Source organism: Dermacentor variabilis, chromosome 11 (assembly GCF_050947875.1).
Source record: "Dermacentor variabilis isolate Ectoservices chromosome 11, ASM5094787v1, whole genome shotgun sequence".
In the NCBI taxonomy this organism is placed as follows: Eukaryota; Metazoa; Arthropoda; class Arachnida; order Ixodida; family Ixodidae; genus Dermacentor; species Dermacentor variabilis.
Window position 1 is genome coordinate 894,759 of NC_134578.1, and position 19,286 is coordinate 914,044.

The 19,286-nt window shown below is 43.4% G+C and overlaps 1 protein-coding gene across 1 annotated transcript in view; it reads right to left on the reverse strand.

The window, feature by feature from the left end:
- Sec10 (Exocyst complex component Sec10) overlaps window positions 1-19,286 on the reverse strand; it is a 243,095-nt gene that overhangs the window by 54,825 nt on the left and 168,984 nt on the right. The window contains exon 13 of the mRNA XM_075673687.1: window positions 391-580. Coding sequence (XP_075529802.1) covers window positions 391-580 — 190 coding nt within the window. The remainder of the gene's footprint in view (window positions 1-390; window positions 581-19,286) is intronic.

Here is a 19,286-nt window from a genome sequence, read left to right on the forward strand (position 1 = left end):
TTTTTTATCTCAAGCACTTCCAATATCTCGCTGTTGTGCTTCAGTCTACCTACAATTTCGTGGTGGTCGAGGCCACGGGAGCACTTCACGTTCGCCCAACAAGCATCATTGTGATGCTGTGAAATGCAACCTTGACTGTGCAATGTCTGCAGTTTAATCTGTGTTGCAGAAATTCAACTTGATGCTTTACGTCTACATGTGAGCTTAACCCATTCTGTTCTGTAAGCGCACAGATGAACTTGGTAGGACCACTCAACTCTATTATGGTCCTCAGTCTAGTCTGCATGATTAACATTTGTGTGCCAAAATTAACATTTGTTTGCCTTACGGGCTTGTTACATGTCATGCAAGTTTCTACTGTTAAGACATGAAAGTGTTGAGCCATCTAACCTTGGTTGTCTCGATGACATCCTCCACTTCTGGCTTGAAGTCCGTTTTCTTCTGTTCAGTTTGGAGGATGCAGCGCACCCAGCCAATAATGGCTGCCAGTGAACGATCCAAACCAGTGTCCATTTTGATCTCCATTTGTTCTGTCAGCTCTCGCTTCTTCTGCAGGCACACACTATGTTCTGGAGTAGACCTGTTTTAAGTGAAAGTGTTTGTCAAGAAACCTTTGCACAATTCAGAGCCCACTGTAGCTGCACTCAACTGTAGTGGACAGCTGGAACAGCTGCAATATTCCAAGTGCAGGGAAAGCTCAATCTGGTTGAAACATGGACATCAAATTATGCTGCATAGTTTTAACAACACACACACAAAGTCCTGCCTCCTTCGTCTGTGTATGTGTTAATTTGTGCTCCTGTTCTAATAGCTATACTCACCAACTAACCCAACAAGTACTCACACAGAGAAAGCACAATCACACATGCAGGATCACACATAGATAATCCTGTGTGAGTGATCATGTTTTCTTTGTGTCGTGTTAGAACTATGCAGCACAACTTTGCATCCATGATCAAGAACCAATAAAACTTGGTGCTGGGCTAGTTGGTGATGCATTCTTTAAAACTGATGGTAGCGCTAAAAAGGACAGACACACGATGAAAAGACGACACGATGATGAGGAAACGCTTTTTAGCGCTACCATCAGTTTTAAAGAATCAAGAACCAGCTAGCCTAAATGTCACTGTTTACACAATGCATTGGCGGGCTAGTTGGTGCGAATCCATAATTACTTTGTTTAGCACAAAACAACGGACACAAAAAAGACAGACAAAAAGAAAACAAAGTAATTATGGAGTCACTGTTTACCTGTAACATACACCGAATAAGGAACTCTGTGTTTCATATTGTCACTGAGACTCAAACACACATACCGGCAGACAACAAGCTAAGTTGGCAAGTTTAGGGCATTGCATCTACGATTGCATATGCCAGGATAATGCATTAAAATCTCAAGCACTAAAAAAATAATGACGTTTCATATCTGCTGAATGTATAGTCAGCTTAATTTGATAAAAGCTATGACAAATAATTACCCATGTGTGCTTGGGGAACTCTCAAAATAAGCTTTTGATCTGAGCGTTAACTAGCGGTGTGCGGACAGGTGGCAGGTTACTTTTCTTTCCTGCTTTTTGGCATTAACAATTTACACCAGTCATCCGCCAAATGTCTGAAACATCTGCCAATTTCCTAAGTACACTGCATGCCATAAAGTCAACTTTTGCTTTATATCGCAAATATTTTGAGAGTTGAGGCATGGAGTTCATGTTTGAAGACAAATTGAAAACTCACCAAAAATATAACATTTCTAAACTGTTCTGCTTCTGTTCTCAATGATAGTGGAGGCACATAATGTATGTAAGTGATCAATGTTGCTGATTTCACTGGTACCTGAAGAGAATATGCCGTGCATTACAAGGGGTTGTACCACTTTTGATGCCACGTCCACCGAGTTTTGCAGGAATAGCAGCACCAGGCACACATGACTTTCCTAACAGAACCACTGGCTCATTTTCCCTTAAATTTCGCACAGAGGTAGCATATTGCAGCGGGCTAACTTTAATACCACAATTGCAAGCACGGACTCTGGCAAATCCATTCTGCAGAATTTTCTCTGCAGAATTTTCTGCAGAGAAAATTGTCACTGTACCACAAAGCTACAATGGATACTGGTTTCTCAGAAAGAAAGTGTCACACTTAAAGAAAATTTTGTACTTGTCCGGGTAGTGAACATGGGACCAACGATCCAGAAAGAGGGACCCCCCCAGAAAGGTGTTGGTCCCGAGTTTGATTCCCTGACCAGGACAAATTTTCCTTCATTTGCAAAACTCTTTCTCAGAAACCTGTATGGGCTTACTTTGTAGCTTTGTGCTATATTCATGCGGGTTACAACTATTCCTTTCACCTGCGAGCATTACTTGCCTGCTTCATTCACAGTAAAGTCAAAGTGCATACTGTCTGTGGCAATGACCCTAAAAAATTATTTTGCTGCAACAGAACAGTGGTGTCATCTGTCGCTGCTATGGTGAAATGTGCTTTTCACTGTAGCAGTAACGAATGGCACCATTGTCCCATTGCAGCAAAATAAAAAATATTTTTGTCACACACAGCAGACAACCTAGATTTTGGCTTCATTTTTAAAGAAACATGCAAGTATTGCTTGCAAATGTGGTATTAAACTGAGTGCATTAGCGCAAGCTCTTGGGCCAGTTGGTGCATGATGAACTTGAAAAAGGGGGTACCAGCGAAACAAAAAGGACCCGCACACAAGGACGGACACTGGTACCCAGCGTCCGTCCTTGTGCGAAAATATGAAACACCCGTGTGATTTAGGTGCACGTTAAAGAACACCAGGTGGTCGAAATTTCTGGAGTCCCCCACTACGGCATGCCTCATAATCAGAAAGTGGTTTTGGCACGTAAAATCCCATAATTTAATAATAGGAATATACCATTTTCTTTTCCCCAATATTAGCCTCTACTCACTGGCTGAGCTTTAATACTGTTTCTGCTGCACTAAGCTCCAGTGATCTGACAAACACAGTGACAAGACAGCAAGAGTGTTATGACAGTAAATCAACATGACAATATAAATATAACAGTTTCAATGAAAAATTCCTGCTGGCTTTTAGTCCGGCTGTAGAGAGTTGTATGCTGCTGTTCTCTAGAGAGCCATATTTTTCAGCATTCATCAAGTCCTCCATTTTCCCTTTTTTTTTATCTGGTAGGTTTTCAAATAAAGTACTAGTGACGTCTACTAGCATGTGGTTCATCACACCACAGGAGTGTGGCCAGGCGCTATTGTGACGAACAAACTGATAGCCAGGTCAGCTGCACATCCAAAATTGTCGCTTCAAAAAAGCCCACAAACACCATTTCAGCCACTTCAGCATGTGGAATGCTGGTACTTCCATATATGACTGCGCTCCTCTACGTGCTCTGAATGAAGCAAAAGCGTTCAAAACACATATTCGGAGCGAGTGCTCATCGTCAGAACATGACACTTGGACCTGCCATTGGAATTTACTACAAAATTGCCTCTTCTGACAGTAATATCATGTTATACTTAGTAGGATGCATCAGCTTGGTACAAACTTAAATTTTTCTAATTGAACATATGTCAAATTCGGAAATTCTCACATTACGAAACAGCAAAACACATTCATATTTGCCATATTTGAAAGAAAATTATGCTGCTTCAACAAATGCATGTTTTAGAATATACATGAAGCGAAGCGTCAGTCAAACGGTGTGTGTGAAATCCTATACAACGGTGATGCGTAAAATTCTGTTTACTTTCAACCTTTGCAGCATGCAACCTCATGCAATGTTTATGTTTATCTACCACAATGGGCATAACTTTAATCTCATTCAATATTTAAGTTTAAACACTAGACCACTTATTAAGTTAAGCTGAAGTTAAAAGCATCGTATGAACTGATTTAGCAAACAATTCATAGTCTATCCTGTGATGCCACTTTCATGTGAATACAAACTGCTTTCTTATTAGGAAGGAGCTGTTAGTACAAAAGCTTTCCACACAGCTCATAACATTCAAATCAATGGTGACTGCATCTGCTTCTTACCAGTAATACAAGTAGCTGCACGTTGCGAAGAACTTAGCAAGATGTGGAACAGTGAATTACTGACCCTCAACATTTTTTTTTTTTGAATGCAGTGTCCACAGACAAAGTGATAGAATTGGTAAGAATCAAATTGGTAATGAGGGAATATAAGGCAAGGAGAGAATATATGAGTAACTATCTCTGCCATGACATGTGCCACAGTGCTTTACCAATTCCACACTTCAACATTCATAACTTCATTAGTAAGTGGCCTACCAAAAATGATTGAAAAATATTATGCAGGTCCAACGCACATGTTGCAACTTATGTGAGGCAGCTTTAGTCAAGCAGTATGTATTAAATCCTTGACAACTAACAGCAATGCATACAATTGTGTCTGCTTTCATTATATTGACATGTGTACTTGTGCAGCATCACGTAATTTTTATCTTTATACATCACACCATTTGCAAGCTAAACCAAAATGCAAATGTCAGATCAGGGGAGTCAGCATACGGCATACGGAGTCGTTATTGTGTGGCCCAGCTTATGCGAGTGCTGCAAAGCACCTAATTTCTCATGCTGCTATATGAGCCAATCACTGTATGATGGTCCCGTCGCATATGCTTCTTTCAAACGGAGGGAAAGTATGAAGAGAAAGCATGGGTGACATGTCTGCATGGGAAGAAGGGCACCTTAGTTAGCTGCACCATGCAAGAGCCACTGAAGACATGCTCTTGCTCAGAACAAAAGGGAGGCCATTTCAAGCTGAATGGGAAGCGCGTGAGGAGACAGGCGTAAGGAGAAAAGTAGAGGGCCTGGTTGCAGCCTCACACTGGTGCAAGATATTTCTGGGCTTCCCAAATCTCACACTGACATTCTCAGCCACTACCACCCCATTGTTTATGGGCCTTTGTTGCCAAACAAGGAGGCATATTCATGAAATTGGGACAACATGATGCATGTACACCCGCACTTCCAGTGCTGCTATTTGGTGTGGAAATGCCTTCAGAAAATGCAGACATTTATATGGCCACTTACCCAGCTGCAACCAATGTGTGCTTTCGTGAGCGATCGCCATCAAGTGACAATTACTGTATTCAGGGAATTCAAGCGACCCGTCAAGTTTTTAATGGCGCAATGAAAAGCTCACCCTTGGTAATGTTTACACCTGCAGTGGTCACTTCCAAAAGCATGTGGATATTCTATAAGCAGAAGTTTACCCGCCGTGGTTGCTCAGTGGCTATGGTGTTGGGCTGCTGAGCACGAGGTTGTGGGATCGTATCCCGGCCACAGTGGCCGCATTTCGATGGGGGCAAAATGCGAAAACACCTATGTTCTTAGATTTAGGCACACTTTAAATAACCCCAGGTGGTCGAAATTTGCAGAGTTCTCCACTATGGCGTGCCTCATAATTAGAAAGTGGTTTTGGCACGTAAAACGCCATAATTTAATTTAATTAGGCAGTTTTCAATCTGAGCAGCTCTAAAAGAGAGAGGGTCCCTCTTCCAGCAATAGCGAAAAGTAAGAGCGATACCGATAGCCTGCCACACAAATTGTGAAAGGCACCTATCGTTCCGCTTTCACAGGAGTGAGTGCAACTGTGCTCAATCATCTATATTTTGTCCTTTTCAACCACTTTAGAAAATAAAAAGCTGGTATAATAAGTTCGCGTTGTACAGACCTTTCTTATACTTGTACCACATTTATCCCCAAATATACGCCTAGGTCATGGCTGGCTGGCCCCAGGCGTAGTTATTCTGTTTATAAACGAGCCAGCCAACTCGTCAAAAATGAAGGCAAAGGCATCACCACTTTTCTACTTACTACAAGCAAAAGCTTATCTGCACATTGTATGTTAGAAAAATATTATGAAGAGAAAAAGTGTACTGCATTTCTATCCTTCGAAGAGGGTGAACGTCTTTCTTGGTAATGCATTGGACTGCCTTCATTCAGCGTCCTACTTTTCATCTGTTGATTTGCGATCGGGGTACTGGTGAATCTCAATGCACCCGATGGACAAAGAAAAAAACTGCATTTATTACCCTGCATTTCCACCAAAACTGTAATGTCACGAAAGGACCGGGGTTTATTTGAAAGTAATATTTAGCTCATTTGATAATGGTTTTTAAACTGACTGAATTCTTCTTGATTTTCAGAAGGCATTTGACAGTTTATCACGCTCTTCTCTTTTATAAACTGTCCGGTCTCAGTTTACCTCGAAATATTCTTCTATGGCTGCAAAATTATTTAACTGATCGTTCACAGAAACTAATCATAAATGGAGCTGAATCTACTACCGCTCTTGTGTCATCTGGAGTACCACAGGGCTCTGTTCTAGGACCTTTTCTTTTTGTAATTTATATTAATGATATTGGTTACGGAATAACAAAAATCAGGCTGTACGCTGATGACTGTGTTTTATACAGGAAAATTAAAAGTGAGTCAGACCAATTAGCTTTACAGTCAGGTCTCCATAGTATATCCCGTTGGTGCCAAAACTGTCTTGTCTCTAAATGTTTCCAAATGTTGCTATATCCACTTCACCAGAAAGCATAACCCCATGAAATAAAATTATCACATTAATGGTCAGCCCCTCGCCACAGTTAACAAAGCTAAATACCTAGGAGTTACCTTTTCTTCGGATTTGTCATGGAATCGTCACATTCAATGTATAACTCAGAAGGCAGGTCGCATTATTAACTTCATTAAAAGAAATTTCAAGCATGCCCCGCAAAACGTTAGGCAAAGACTATATGTAACCAATGTCCAGCCTATCCTTGAATATGCCTGTGTTGTGTGAGACCCCACACACAGCTTCTCATTAACAGCTTAGAAGCTACCCAGAACCACGCTACTCGCTTTGTAACTAGTTGTTACCAATTTCCTAGCAGCATCTCTGGTATCAGCATCTCTGAATTAACTGGGTGGACCTTTCCTTGTGCCGTGAATGATTTTGCCTCTTATTTTTGCGGGACGTATTGTACAATGAAACACCATTAGTTAAAAGTAGATATTTACAGGCAGTGAATTACGTGTCTGAGCGATGAGATCACAGCTTAAGATTAATGAAATTTTTGCCCGCATGGCTGTTTATAAGAACTCATTTTTTCCGTGCACTATCAGTGAGTGGAACTGGCTGCATCCTAACATTGTTTAAACTGCTGCTGATCATGCAAGGCTTTCTGATATGCTTAGTCAGTATGTGTAGCTTGTTCTTTTCTGTGATTGATTGACCGTGTTTGTTGCTTTTGTTTATTTATTACTTTGGTGCAATGAAGTGTTTGCCTATCTTGCCACACCCTTTACTGTAATGGCAATCAGGACACTATATTTTATGCCTGTATTTATTCAATTTACAACATTGGTGCTGTCAAGTGTTCCTTTAGTCCCCCCTGCTGTAGTGCCCACTGGGGCGATATGTAGGTAGTTGAATAAATAAATAAATCAATCAATATGAGCCTGAGACTGAGTGAAAACATCCTTCTCCTCTTCCTTGTGTTCTCTGCCCACACTTCTTCCACTCATGTGCTACATTTACCGTAATATTATACATAGAAAACTGCGTAGAATAACTTGCTACAAGGTTTGTCGTCACATAACAACAGACACAGCTGAGGCATTAAACTGGGTCTTTGTGTATAAAATTACCAAAATCTTGATTGTGATTCCAGTAACCCTGTGTACAAAATTAGGTGCAAGGTGTGTAAGCAGGAATATATCGGACAAGCAGAGACCCATTTTCACCTGCTGTTCAACAATTACCACGTGCATGTGAAGTCTCCTGAATTTACCCTTCTCCAGATGTGTACGACTGCCCGATCACTCCTTTGAACACATGAGTGTCATGCTCTTGCAGTCTGGCTTCCAGCACACAGTCTTGGGCTTCCAGCACACAGTCTGGCTTCCAGCACACTTATGCATGCGAGCAGAGAGCATCTTTATTTCATCTATAAATTTGGAATGTATGCTAAGGGAATCAATGAGAATCTGAGAATCCAAGGCGACTGATGTGCCTCCGGAATATACAGTGAGAGGGGAGCGTGGATATATGCTCTCTACTCGAAAATTGAGACGATGGCCGCTATTTTCTCTACGCATGCCTCAAGGGGTGAGCTTAAAACTAATAAATCCAGCTTCGGTTACCCTGCCACTGAAGTAGTCATTCTGAGCAACTTATTACCCATTCTAGGAATCCGCATGAGCTACTGTGGGGTTAGTTGTCCGGTAAACATCCAAGAACTGCACACATATGGAGACTCTCCAACTTGGCCACCTAAAACTGTAAGCCCAAGGACGAACCTCCAGTTTTTCTTTTTTTCGCCTTCTGTTATGTTTTTTTTTTAATTTTTCCCTTTTTTTTCTTTCTTTTTATTTTCTTCCACACCTTGGCTGGATCTCAGGGATCACCGGAAGGGGCCCTGCCTTCTATGGGTGTACCATGACACTGTGTTACTTTCCACAAGTTGCCGTCTTTATGTCTCCCTTCCGGGCTCTTTCTCTATTGTGCCCTCTATCGCCCTATTCAGCCTTGCCTTCTCTCTTGTTACAATGGCGTCACTTGCACTGGTGCTCCACAGTGACTGTTTTCTCCTTCCCTGCATTGTGTCAACGAGAACCTAGCTACCACTACTCTCCACCCACCTGCCCTTCTCCGACTTATGTCTTCTCCTTGTTCATTTTTTCCATGGCCTCCTTACCCTACATACATACATGGGACTCTGCCTTCCTCTTGCCCTGCATCGTTGCCAATATAAGTACTCTTGGTTTTTTTTAATAAACTGCAGAGTAGCTGGCTCCTGGAAAACGCATCCGTTGGGGTTGGCTCACAAGCAGGGGAGAGACATGCGGTCTTCTTTGTTCTTTTGGGCTCGGCCCACTCTTGCCCTCAACCCGCTACCTTCATGTGGAATATTCCTTTCTTCTGAACAAAAGCATTGTCTCGATGCTGTAAAATAGGCATAAGCAACAAAAAATAATAATAATAATGCGGACAAAGCGAAAAGCTTTGTCCGCATTATTTTTTGTTCTAATGTTTTGTTTTCATTATTTTTTGTTCATAAATGTGCCGCTGGCAGAGTCAATGAACAAAGAGGCAAGCTCACGAAGATAAATGAAAAGCAGAAACAAAGAAGGGTGAATGAGAGAAAAAAAATTACCAACACAAAGTGTACAGCTTCATGCGCACAACATGAACTATGTCTGAGCTCGGTTGTCATTATGTCCGGGCCATGTCTGCTATGTTATGTCCGCGACGACTTCGTAGTTAACTTCACTGATGTGGCACAGTACTTTATACGGACCAAAATACTGGCTCAGCAACTGTTCACAGAGGTCACGGTGGTGAACAGGGGTCCACACCCAAACTTGGTCTCCGGGGCTGTAGGACATGTCCCTGTGGCAGATGTTGTAGCGTTGTGCATCTGTCTGCTGCCACTGGCCAATGTGCAGCCGTATGAGCTGCCGAGCTTCCTTGACATTCACAGCAAATTCATCGGCACTCGGTTGTCAAGTGGTCGGAGTCTTGATATGGCAGCATAGCATCTAGCATCGTCTAGACTTCATGACTGTAGAGAACGCGAAATGGTGTGTATTGCATCGTCTCTTGCAGGGCAGTGTCATACGTGAAGGTCACATAAGGCAAGATCCGATCCAATGTCTCGTGTGGAATGTCGATGTACATGGAGATCATGTCTGCGATTGTCTTATTCAGTCGCTCAGTCCATTGGTCTGTGGATGATACACAGTCGTCGTTCGATGCCTGGTGTTACTTAATTAAAAACTTCATCCATAAACTGGGCTGTGAATGCTGTCCCTCTGTCTGTTATGACAGTGGAGAGAGCACCGTGACACAGTACGATGTGGCGCGTGAAGAATTGAGCTACCTCTGAAGCCATGGCTCGTGGGATTGTCTGCGTCTCAGTGTAGCATGTTAAATAATCAGTCGCGACGATCATGCATTTGTTGCTGTTGACAGTGTGGGGATCGAGGTGCCTTCCCGCGTCTCGATCCCCAGCTTGGGCGTTGTGCTTAGCTCGATCTCCAGGAACTGCCGCCGTAACGGCAACATGGTGGATGCGGCTAGCGCTGGAGCTAATCTCCCGCGCAAACCGGGCTTCTTTCTCCCTCCTGGGGTCGAATAATCGTGTGAGCAAGTGTCACCAGGACACGCCCTGACTGGCCTCCTGAGTGGTGGCCTTCGGGCGCCCTCTCCATCCGCGCTCTCTTCCGCTAAGCGCTTCATCGCCGTGGCAGATGCTCATAGGCCTGCAACGAGTTCGTGACATGGGACCTTTGCTCCCACAACTCCTCGTTCTTGCACTTGGTGGACTGCTTACCGTTTAGCCCTAGTGCAGCAGGCGCACATACTCGATTGGTCTTGTGGTGAGCCTTTGCCCGTAAGCACCGTGACTTTCGCACTGTGCTGTATCTTGGGTGAATAAACCCACGTTTGCAGGCGATCTGACTTTGGAGCCTTCTCTGCACCGTGTCGGAGAGTCGACTAACACTGCCGTAGCACTTTTGTGCATTGCGGAGTGGAGGAGCGTTGTGCCCTTTCCTGACCGTCGCTTGTAAGGTGAGCCTTGTGCAAACCCTTCTACGCAGCAGAAAGAGGAAACAGTCCAAGAATGTATATGCCAACTTGGTCGAAAGGCATTTGAGTTGCTTCAATTGGCTGAAAGAAGCCAGCCGGCTTAGTGGGCAGTGTCTTTCGGCGCTGGCATTCACGACAGCCTTTAACGTATTGTTTGACATTTGCCGAAAGCCCGGGCCAATAGTACATCTCGCTTGCTCTAGCGAGTGTTTGTGAGAAGCCTAAATGGCCACACGTGGGTTCGTCATGACAAGCGAAGAGGACGTCATCTCTCATATCTCTTGGAACCACCAGTAGGTAAGCACAGCTGTTCGAACGGGCATTCTTCTTATACTACACATTGTCTCCTAGACAGAAGGATGTCAATGAGCGGGACAGATGGCATTGTATGGTTGTGCCGCGGTCGTCGGTCGAATCTCAGCATCGTCACGCTGCTGTTTGATCAAGTCCAATGAACTAATGGCCCCCAGGAAGCCGTCATCGTCCTCTATTTCCGATTGACAGAATCAATGGGTGCGCGGAACACGTATCAGCATCTTCATGCTTACGGCCAGACTTATAACCGATAGTGACGTCAAATTCCTGTAACCGCATGCTCCACTGTGCAAGTCCTCCTGAAGGGTTGTGCATGCTTGCCAACCAACAGAGGGTATGGTGGTTCGTCACTACTTTGAAGGGACGACCATAGACCTAAGGGCGAAATTTGATAATTGCCCAAATGACTGCGATGCACTTTCTCTATAGTCGAATAATTCACTTCGGCATGGGGCAGTGAGCGACTGGCATAGGCTATAACTCTTTCCACTCCATCTTGATGCTGGACAAGCACTGCGCTAAGGACAATGATACTGGCGTTGGTATGCACCTCTGTGTAGGCATCATCATTAAAATGTGCGAGAACAGGTGCTGACTGTAGACGCTGTCGTAATTCAGCAAAAGCTGCCTGTTGTTCATTAGGCCAGACAAATGGCATGTCGTCCCTTGTAAGGCGAGTCAGAGGCTCCACTTTCTTCAAAAAGCTCTTAATAAACTGGCGATAGTAGGTGCACAAACCCAGGAAGAGCCAGATGGCCTTCTTATCGGCAGGAGCTGGAAATGCGGCCACAACGGCAAGCTTGCTTGGATCGGGCTGGACCCCTTTGGCGCTTACTACATGCCCGAGGGACTTGAGCTCTTCACAACCGAAGTGGCACTTTCCTGGCTTATGTGTGAGGTCTGCCAATCGGATGGCTTCTAGCACACTCCGCAGGTGGTGAAGATGCTACTTGAAAGTTTCAGAAAATACAACTACATCATCAAGGTACATAAGACAAGTCTGCCACTTCAGCCCAATGAGAACAGTCCATCATTCACTGGAAAGTAGCCAGGGCTGAACACAAGCCACAAGGGAGTACACGAAATTCGTAGAGACCACCTGGAGTCACAAAGGCTGTTTTCTCGCGGTCTCGTTTGTCTACCTCGATAAACCAGTATCCACTATTTAAATAGAGAAAAGAAAAATAGTTGGCATGCCGTAGCCTATCTAACAAGTCGTCAATATGCGGCAGTGGGTACCACATCCTTTTTAGTCACATTGCTAAGCTTCTGGTAGTCGACACAGAAGAGGAGTGTTCCATCTTTCTTTTTGACAAGAATGACCAGAGGTGACCATCAGCTGTTGGAAGGTTTGATGACGCCATCATCAAGCATCTCCTGGATCTGCGCACGTATGGCTTCGTGTTTTTTTGCTGACATGCAGTAAGGCTGCTGGTGTATCGGGCATGCATCCTCGAATGTGATGATCCTGTATCTATGATGGGAGTCTGGCATATCTTTGAAGAACTCGCGAAGCAGGCCTGGAATTCATGCAAGAGCTTGTGCAGTGCTGTCTGGCTATCAGTGGACAGTTCAGAATTGATGTCGATACGGCCCAGAGACATTTTTGCTGTCTCCACTATTTCCAATGTGAAACAGTAGTTAACGTTTGCTACTTCATCTGCAAACGCTATTGAAGTGCCGCGGAAAAAGTGTCGACGTTAGTTGCTAAAGTTGGTAACAAGCAATTGTGATTGGCCATCTCGAAGCTGTATAATACTTCTAGCCACACAAACACCTAGCTTCAGGAGCTGTTCCAAGTTAGTTTCAGCCACTGCTTCGCCATCACATAAGCCACATTATGTGATGTCTTCAGTATGTGATCCGACTTCTGAGGGGACATGCGTCTATCATCGATGTAGTGGATCGGTTTCTCCGAACGATGGGCAACTGGAGCGACATGAGCAAAGGGCAGCGGCATGTACCCAGGTTCGCAGTACGATATCGGCTGCGCTGACTGAAGTGACACTGTAGGAGGAGCACGAATGAACAGTCTTGGAAAGGAAGCAGGGTGCCAGGCTTCCGCGTAGGTTGCACGGCAGTATTCAGTAGGTCTATAGTGTCATTGTACCAACAGTGTTTTGGCAAAAGCTATATAAGCGTGCATGCTGTGGAATAAAGAGCACTCCTTCGTTGGCTCCAGTGTGCGTTTGCCTTGCTATATCATCTGGCGACAAGGATGGGATCGTGTCTGTGAGCAGCGCCTGTCTGGCTACCATTGGATCCGAGAGAAGTGGGTCACACAAACTTGGCAGAGTGACTGAACATGTTGAAGTTTTGGGAATTCGATTCCTACGTCGAAGGCGGTGACGAAGACTTCAACTTGTATGTAGAGCATCTCGACCATTACTGGAAAGTCACGCAAATTGACGACGGCAACCTGAAGAAATCCGCTTTCATCACTGCCCTCGGAAGGCGCCTGTACAAGACCCTCAAGGACCTGCTGTTGACTTCTACAATGGAGGACAAGTCGTTCGAGGACGTGGTCAACGTCTTGAAGGAGCACTACGCGCCGGGTAGCCAAGTAATAGCTGAGAGGTTCAAGTTCAATCACCGTCACCAGTTCTAAATGGAGTCCGTCTCAGCATTTGCCATTGAACTAAGACACATGGCTGCCAAGTGCACCATGTGGGACTTTTCTGGACAACGCGCTACGTGACCGCTTTGTTGTGGGGCTCCGAAACCCGGCCATTCAAGCAACGTTGCTCAAGAGGAAAGAGCTCAACTTCGAAACAGTGTGCGACTTGGCGAAAGCAGCGGAACTCGCTGAAAGAGAGTCGAAGAGCTTCCAACCGTCCAATGGAAATCCGAATACAGATGAAGCCATCCACACTGTCAGCAAAAAAGGCCGTCCACAACAAAAACCTAGGGTAAGCATACCACAAGGTTTCTGTCTTAGCGGAAATTGCTACAGATGCAGAGACAAGCACGACGCAAGTGATTGCAAATATTGCAAGGCACGATGTCACTGGTGCAAGAAAGTAGGCCATTTAGCGAAGGTTTGCAAGAAGAAAAATGACAAAGTGGTTAATGCGCTTGAGGTACAGACCGAGCCGGACCACTTGCACCTTCTTCAAGTTGATTTAAACAAGCAAATTCAGAGGCCCTATCTGGTAGAAGTGAAAATCGTGGGTCAACCAGTGAGTATCCATTATCAACGAGCAGATCTAAGCTCCACTGCCTAGGAAGCCAGGTCTGACAAAGTGCCTTCTCGAACTGAAAAGTTACAGTGGCACGCCACTCGAGACGACAGGACAGACACATGTAAGTGTCGAGTATGAAGATCGAAAGAAAACTTTGCCACTGATTGTCACTCCTGGAACTCAACCATGCCTACTAGGGCGCGACTGGCTTGCACAGCTCAAATTGAACTGGAATCACGCTTTCAACGTGGAAGCAGAGCAAAAAGTAAAACTCCTGCTGCAGAAGTACCCTGACGTGTTCAGTCCGCAAGTTGGTTTGATAAAGGGCTATGAAGCAAAAATACTTCTGAAAGAAGAGGCTCATCCAGTCTTCTGCAAGGCTCGTCCTGTTCCCTATTCACTGAAAAATGTTGTTGAACAGGAATTACTCGCAACTCGAGGACAGAGGGATCTTGCAGCCAGTTATGCACAGCGACTGGGTCACACCACTTGTAGTCGTCCTAAAGCCTGTCTGTTATGGACGAGATGCTGAAGGGACTGGAAGAAGTCATGGGCTACCTGGATGACGTCCTCATAGCCGGAGTATCTACCAAGAATGCCAGAATCGTGTTGAGGCCGTGCTCGCAAGGTTTCAGCAAGACAAATCTATTTGGCCTGCCGGAAGAGGTTGTCACCGACAGCGGCCCACAGTTCGTGTCGTCAGAGTTCGCAGTTTGCCTCTCATCAAACGGAATCCACCACAAGACGACACCACCTTATCATCCAGTGCCTAATGGTGCTGCTGAACGCCTTGTTCAGACCATGAAAAGGAACCTGGAAAAACAGTTGAAGGATGAAGAGCGAGTGTAGTTTCCAAATCTATTCAACATCGCGTTGACCAGTTCCTTTTCTACTACAGAAACACGCCATGTGCAGCAACCCGAAAAACCCTAGCCAAATTGTTCCTATCATGGAGTCCAAGGACGCGGCTAACCATGCTGCACTCTGAGCTTCACAACCGTCTGGAGAAAGACTAGCAACGGCACGTCCAGCAGAAAGCTGCCCACTGGCGCGAGTTCAAACAAGGTGACACGGTGCAGGTGAAGAGAACTAGACCAGGCAAACCAGCATGGACTACTGGTATCCTCGTCAAACAAATCAGTGCTGTGACCTATGTTGTGAACATACAAAACCAAGAGTGGCTCGTTCACGCAGACCATCTGGTAGAGGCAACGTTTCCTGTTCCTGAGCAGCCCGTGATTCCTCTTCCCGTGCCATTCCCAAGAACTCGGCAGACACTCCCTCCAATGGAATCTGACTCGCCTGCATCGTCTCCATCTGTTGAAGACAGACAGCAGGAGCCAGCAATGCCACAAGAAAAGGGACCTGCTTGCCATACACCTGAAGCGACTCCATCCCAATCCCCCGACCATGGCCAACCAGGCGTGGACAACGCTACATCACCTAGGCCCATCCCTCTTCGGAGAAGCGCAAGAGAGCGTCGGCAGCCCGGGCGTCAGGGTTCCAATTAAAAAAAAGTGGGGGAGAAAGAGTGTAGTGTCGTCGCACCAACAGAATCTCAGAAGCGCCGCTAGCATCTCGGAAATGCTGTGTAGGCGCGCCCTCTCTTGCGTTATCAGAAAAATAAATAGCCTTTTTGCATGATGTACTACTATCATTCTGTCATGTACATATGCCTATGTATGTATATATGTATATGTATATGTATATGTATGTATATATGTACATATGTACATATGTACATGACATGTACATATGTCATGTACATATGGCCTATTCTGGGTTGGATATATAAAGGTTGTTGTTCTTCAAATAAAAATTCAGTTGGCAGTCAGCCATTGTTCTATGGTATTTGTTGCTCTGTGTGTCCTTGTTTCAGTCGTGCTGTTTGAGCATAATTCTCAAAATGTATCCTATAATCTGTAATATTATACTCGCCTCCTCTCCGCTTTGCTTCTAGTGGACCGTACACAGGACATGAGCTTAAAGACCTGATAGCAAGAGCAAGCGCTCCAAACCATGTGACAATGCCCCAACATTCTGTTGCTGTGCCCATGCACAGATTTTGCTATTCCTGTCCAAAAATCTGCCGAGTGTCTTCAGCCTCAAATTTTTTTGTTAATTTTTGCTTTCCGAATCATCCTGGTGTATTTTCATGTAAAATTAAACAACCTGCTACTACAAGCATGCATGGACCCTGTATGTCGCAGTGGTGGTACACTGTTTACTTGGTCCTATTTCTCACTTTGTAATTCCCCAAAAAGCACAAATGATGCAACATGTTCATTCAGATTACATTAGTTCAAGTTGATAGACATAACTTGAAAAATTATAAAGCCAATCGAGGATGGCCTTTCTGTAAAAAGGATTTTAAAGTACTGGTAATTTACTAGCACACCTAAACAAGTGCTTCTCGTGAAATTTTGGTGGTGACTTGGGCTAAGATATTTGCCTCAAGGTTTAGCAACTGTCATTGCAACAGACTGACAAAATTTGAAAACCGTGCTCATCCCAAATGTGGAAAAAATATATGTACATGGGCTTTGGCTAATATGGTGCAATGTTACATTTTTACTATTTATTTTCTCCACACCATGGTGGTGATACTTCGTGGTAAATAGTTAAAATCAATACTAATTACCTGCAGTCTATCTCTAAATATTTTTAGAGCAGTAGTCATAACAGTTCTTCTTTGGAAGCTAACCAAAATCTGGATTTAGTGAAATTCCCCAAAAGTGCTTTTGATGGACAGAGCCACTGCTACATTTTTTTTGTGAAGGTGATCATTTTTCTTATGAAAGTCACATTTATTCCGTTGTCCTTGGCACTCAAACAACAAAATATATTTCTTTGATGAAAATTAAAAGAGGTAACCAGACATGCCTAGCTGAACTTGTATGAACGGCGCGGTGCACCCCAAACGTGTTGTACCCTCCTTTTGTCCTTGTTTTTTGTAGTTCCCTTGCACTTAAAAAGAAATTGAAGCACAATGTTTAGAAATTCTTAACTCAGCATCAAAAACAGATATTAGAATTCTGTAAACTGCCTCCGTTTGAGCATCTGAAGCAGAAAAATTTGATATACGAGGTAACAGCTTGCGTGATGTTGTGGAAATGTCTACAAGCATTTTGCAAAAGTCCTACTCCTAATTTAGCTGTAGTAACCTATGTGAACAAAAAAAATTCAAAGCAGTGCAAAATACATAAACTGTGTCCACTTAAGGGTGCAGTTTACAGAAATAAAACTGTAATATTGCTTTTTATATCCAAAACAAAATTACAAGCAATGATTCAAGAAAAACACGAGGAAGGCGGGAGATGGAAATTCAAGACGATGAGTAAAACGAGAAGAAGGTGAAAGCAGGAGCCAGTGTTTCGACAAGTGGACTTGTCTTGAAGGCATTGAAGGCATTGAATAAGACAAGTACATTTGTTGAAATGTTGGCTCCTGCCTTCACCTTGTTCTCATTTTGCTCAAAGAAATGATACAGTTGTTCTCGTTATCTTAAGATGGCCAAGAATTTTTGTAAAAAGCTCATGACCTATATTCTTATTATTTTAAATGCAAGAAACTTCACCAGAACCAGTGCAGTGAATGCTGAGCACAGCAATTCCTTCATTACCATGTATTTAGATAGGTAGCTGCAGGTTGCTTACTTGTGGACTGGTCATAAGGCTTTATCACACTGTGCCTACAAACTGTAGAACCATTCCAAACAAAAGGCTGTGGTATTGCAAGATTTTAACTACTACTGCAGTAACTGAACACACCTTCCTCAGTAGCAAATATTTCAGTGGAAATGGAATGTGCCACTTTGACCTCAGACCAATACGTGCAGAAGTTAGATTCTCAACCTTCAGATCCTCTAAAACTATGTTTTGTGTACTATCATCTTGATGTGAAAGCGAAATCAAACAATTTCATTAAGTTGTCTCATCATAGACTACATTGCAAGAATGCATTGGGAGGTGTTAAAATTTTCAAAAAAATTATAATAATAATCTAGACATGGATTACAAATAATTTACGTTAATATATCAGGAAAAAAAAATCACATGCTCCTTGTATTTGTAAAATCACATGACATCAAAATATTAATTGAGTTTACAAAGTCTGGAAATCAGCTTAGTTGTGAGTTGAAAAGTGCTAAGATAAGTTAATATAATGATGCTTACATACATGAATATAACCACTATAGGTGTTCTCAGTGGCTACGGTGAAGCAATGGCAATGAACAATTACATTGTGAATAGTTGTGATTCTCATGAGAACTGTGATGAAGAGAGACCTCAACTATTGTTAAATTATTACCATATTTCCAACACAATATTATTGAACCCTGTCACACTTTGTAAAATTGAAGAAGTTATTAACAATATGCAGAAAAATTGTGCTTCTGGATATGATGGAATGAAACCAGCACCTATAAAATGTGTAGCCAACATAATATCAGCTCCACTTGCCCATATTATCCACCTATCTTTTACTACGGGCATTTTTCCAGATAAGTTAAAAATTGCTCGTGTATGTACGGTCATCAAAGGAGCCAACGAACAAAAAATGTCCAATTATCGACCAATATCAGTTCTGCCTATTTTGTCGAATATGTATGAAACTGCAATAAACGTCGGGCTGTAGAATTTTTTTGATAAATACAATGTAATAAATGATGTCAAATTTGGCTTTCAGAAAAAAAATCGGTCGAGCTAGCTTTAGGCAACATAACGGATCATATTATAAATAACTTGTAGAAGAGATTATACACAGTTGGGCTCTTTATCGACCTTTGCAAAGCGTTTGGCACTGTAAATCAAGTGTGGAGACAGGATGCTTAAGCTCTAAGTTGCATGCTCACCTCTGTCGTGGAGGGCTTAAGCAGGAAGTGTAAAAAAGCTTCAAATGGAAGCAGTGCCAATTCTGGAGCAAAGAAAGTTGCTATGGTACTACATTCATTGCATTTCACACAATCTCAGAAGAATAGTGGCAAAATCGAGGGTGGACGTGGTTTTCTCTGCCCCTGAGCATCTACAGAAGCTATGCAAACAGGTTAATACAGAGAATAACAAAAGGCATGCATGTTCTACTCAACATCGCAAACAATATGTAACCTGCACTCACAACGTTGTCCATGCCATTCCACTTTCGTGCGAAAGAACGTATGTTGGTCAAAATGGCAGATGCATCAATG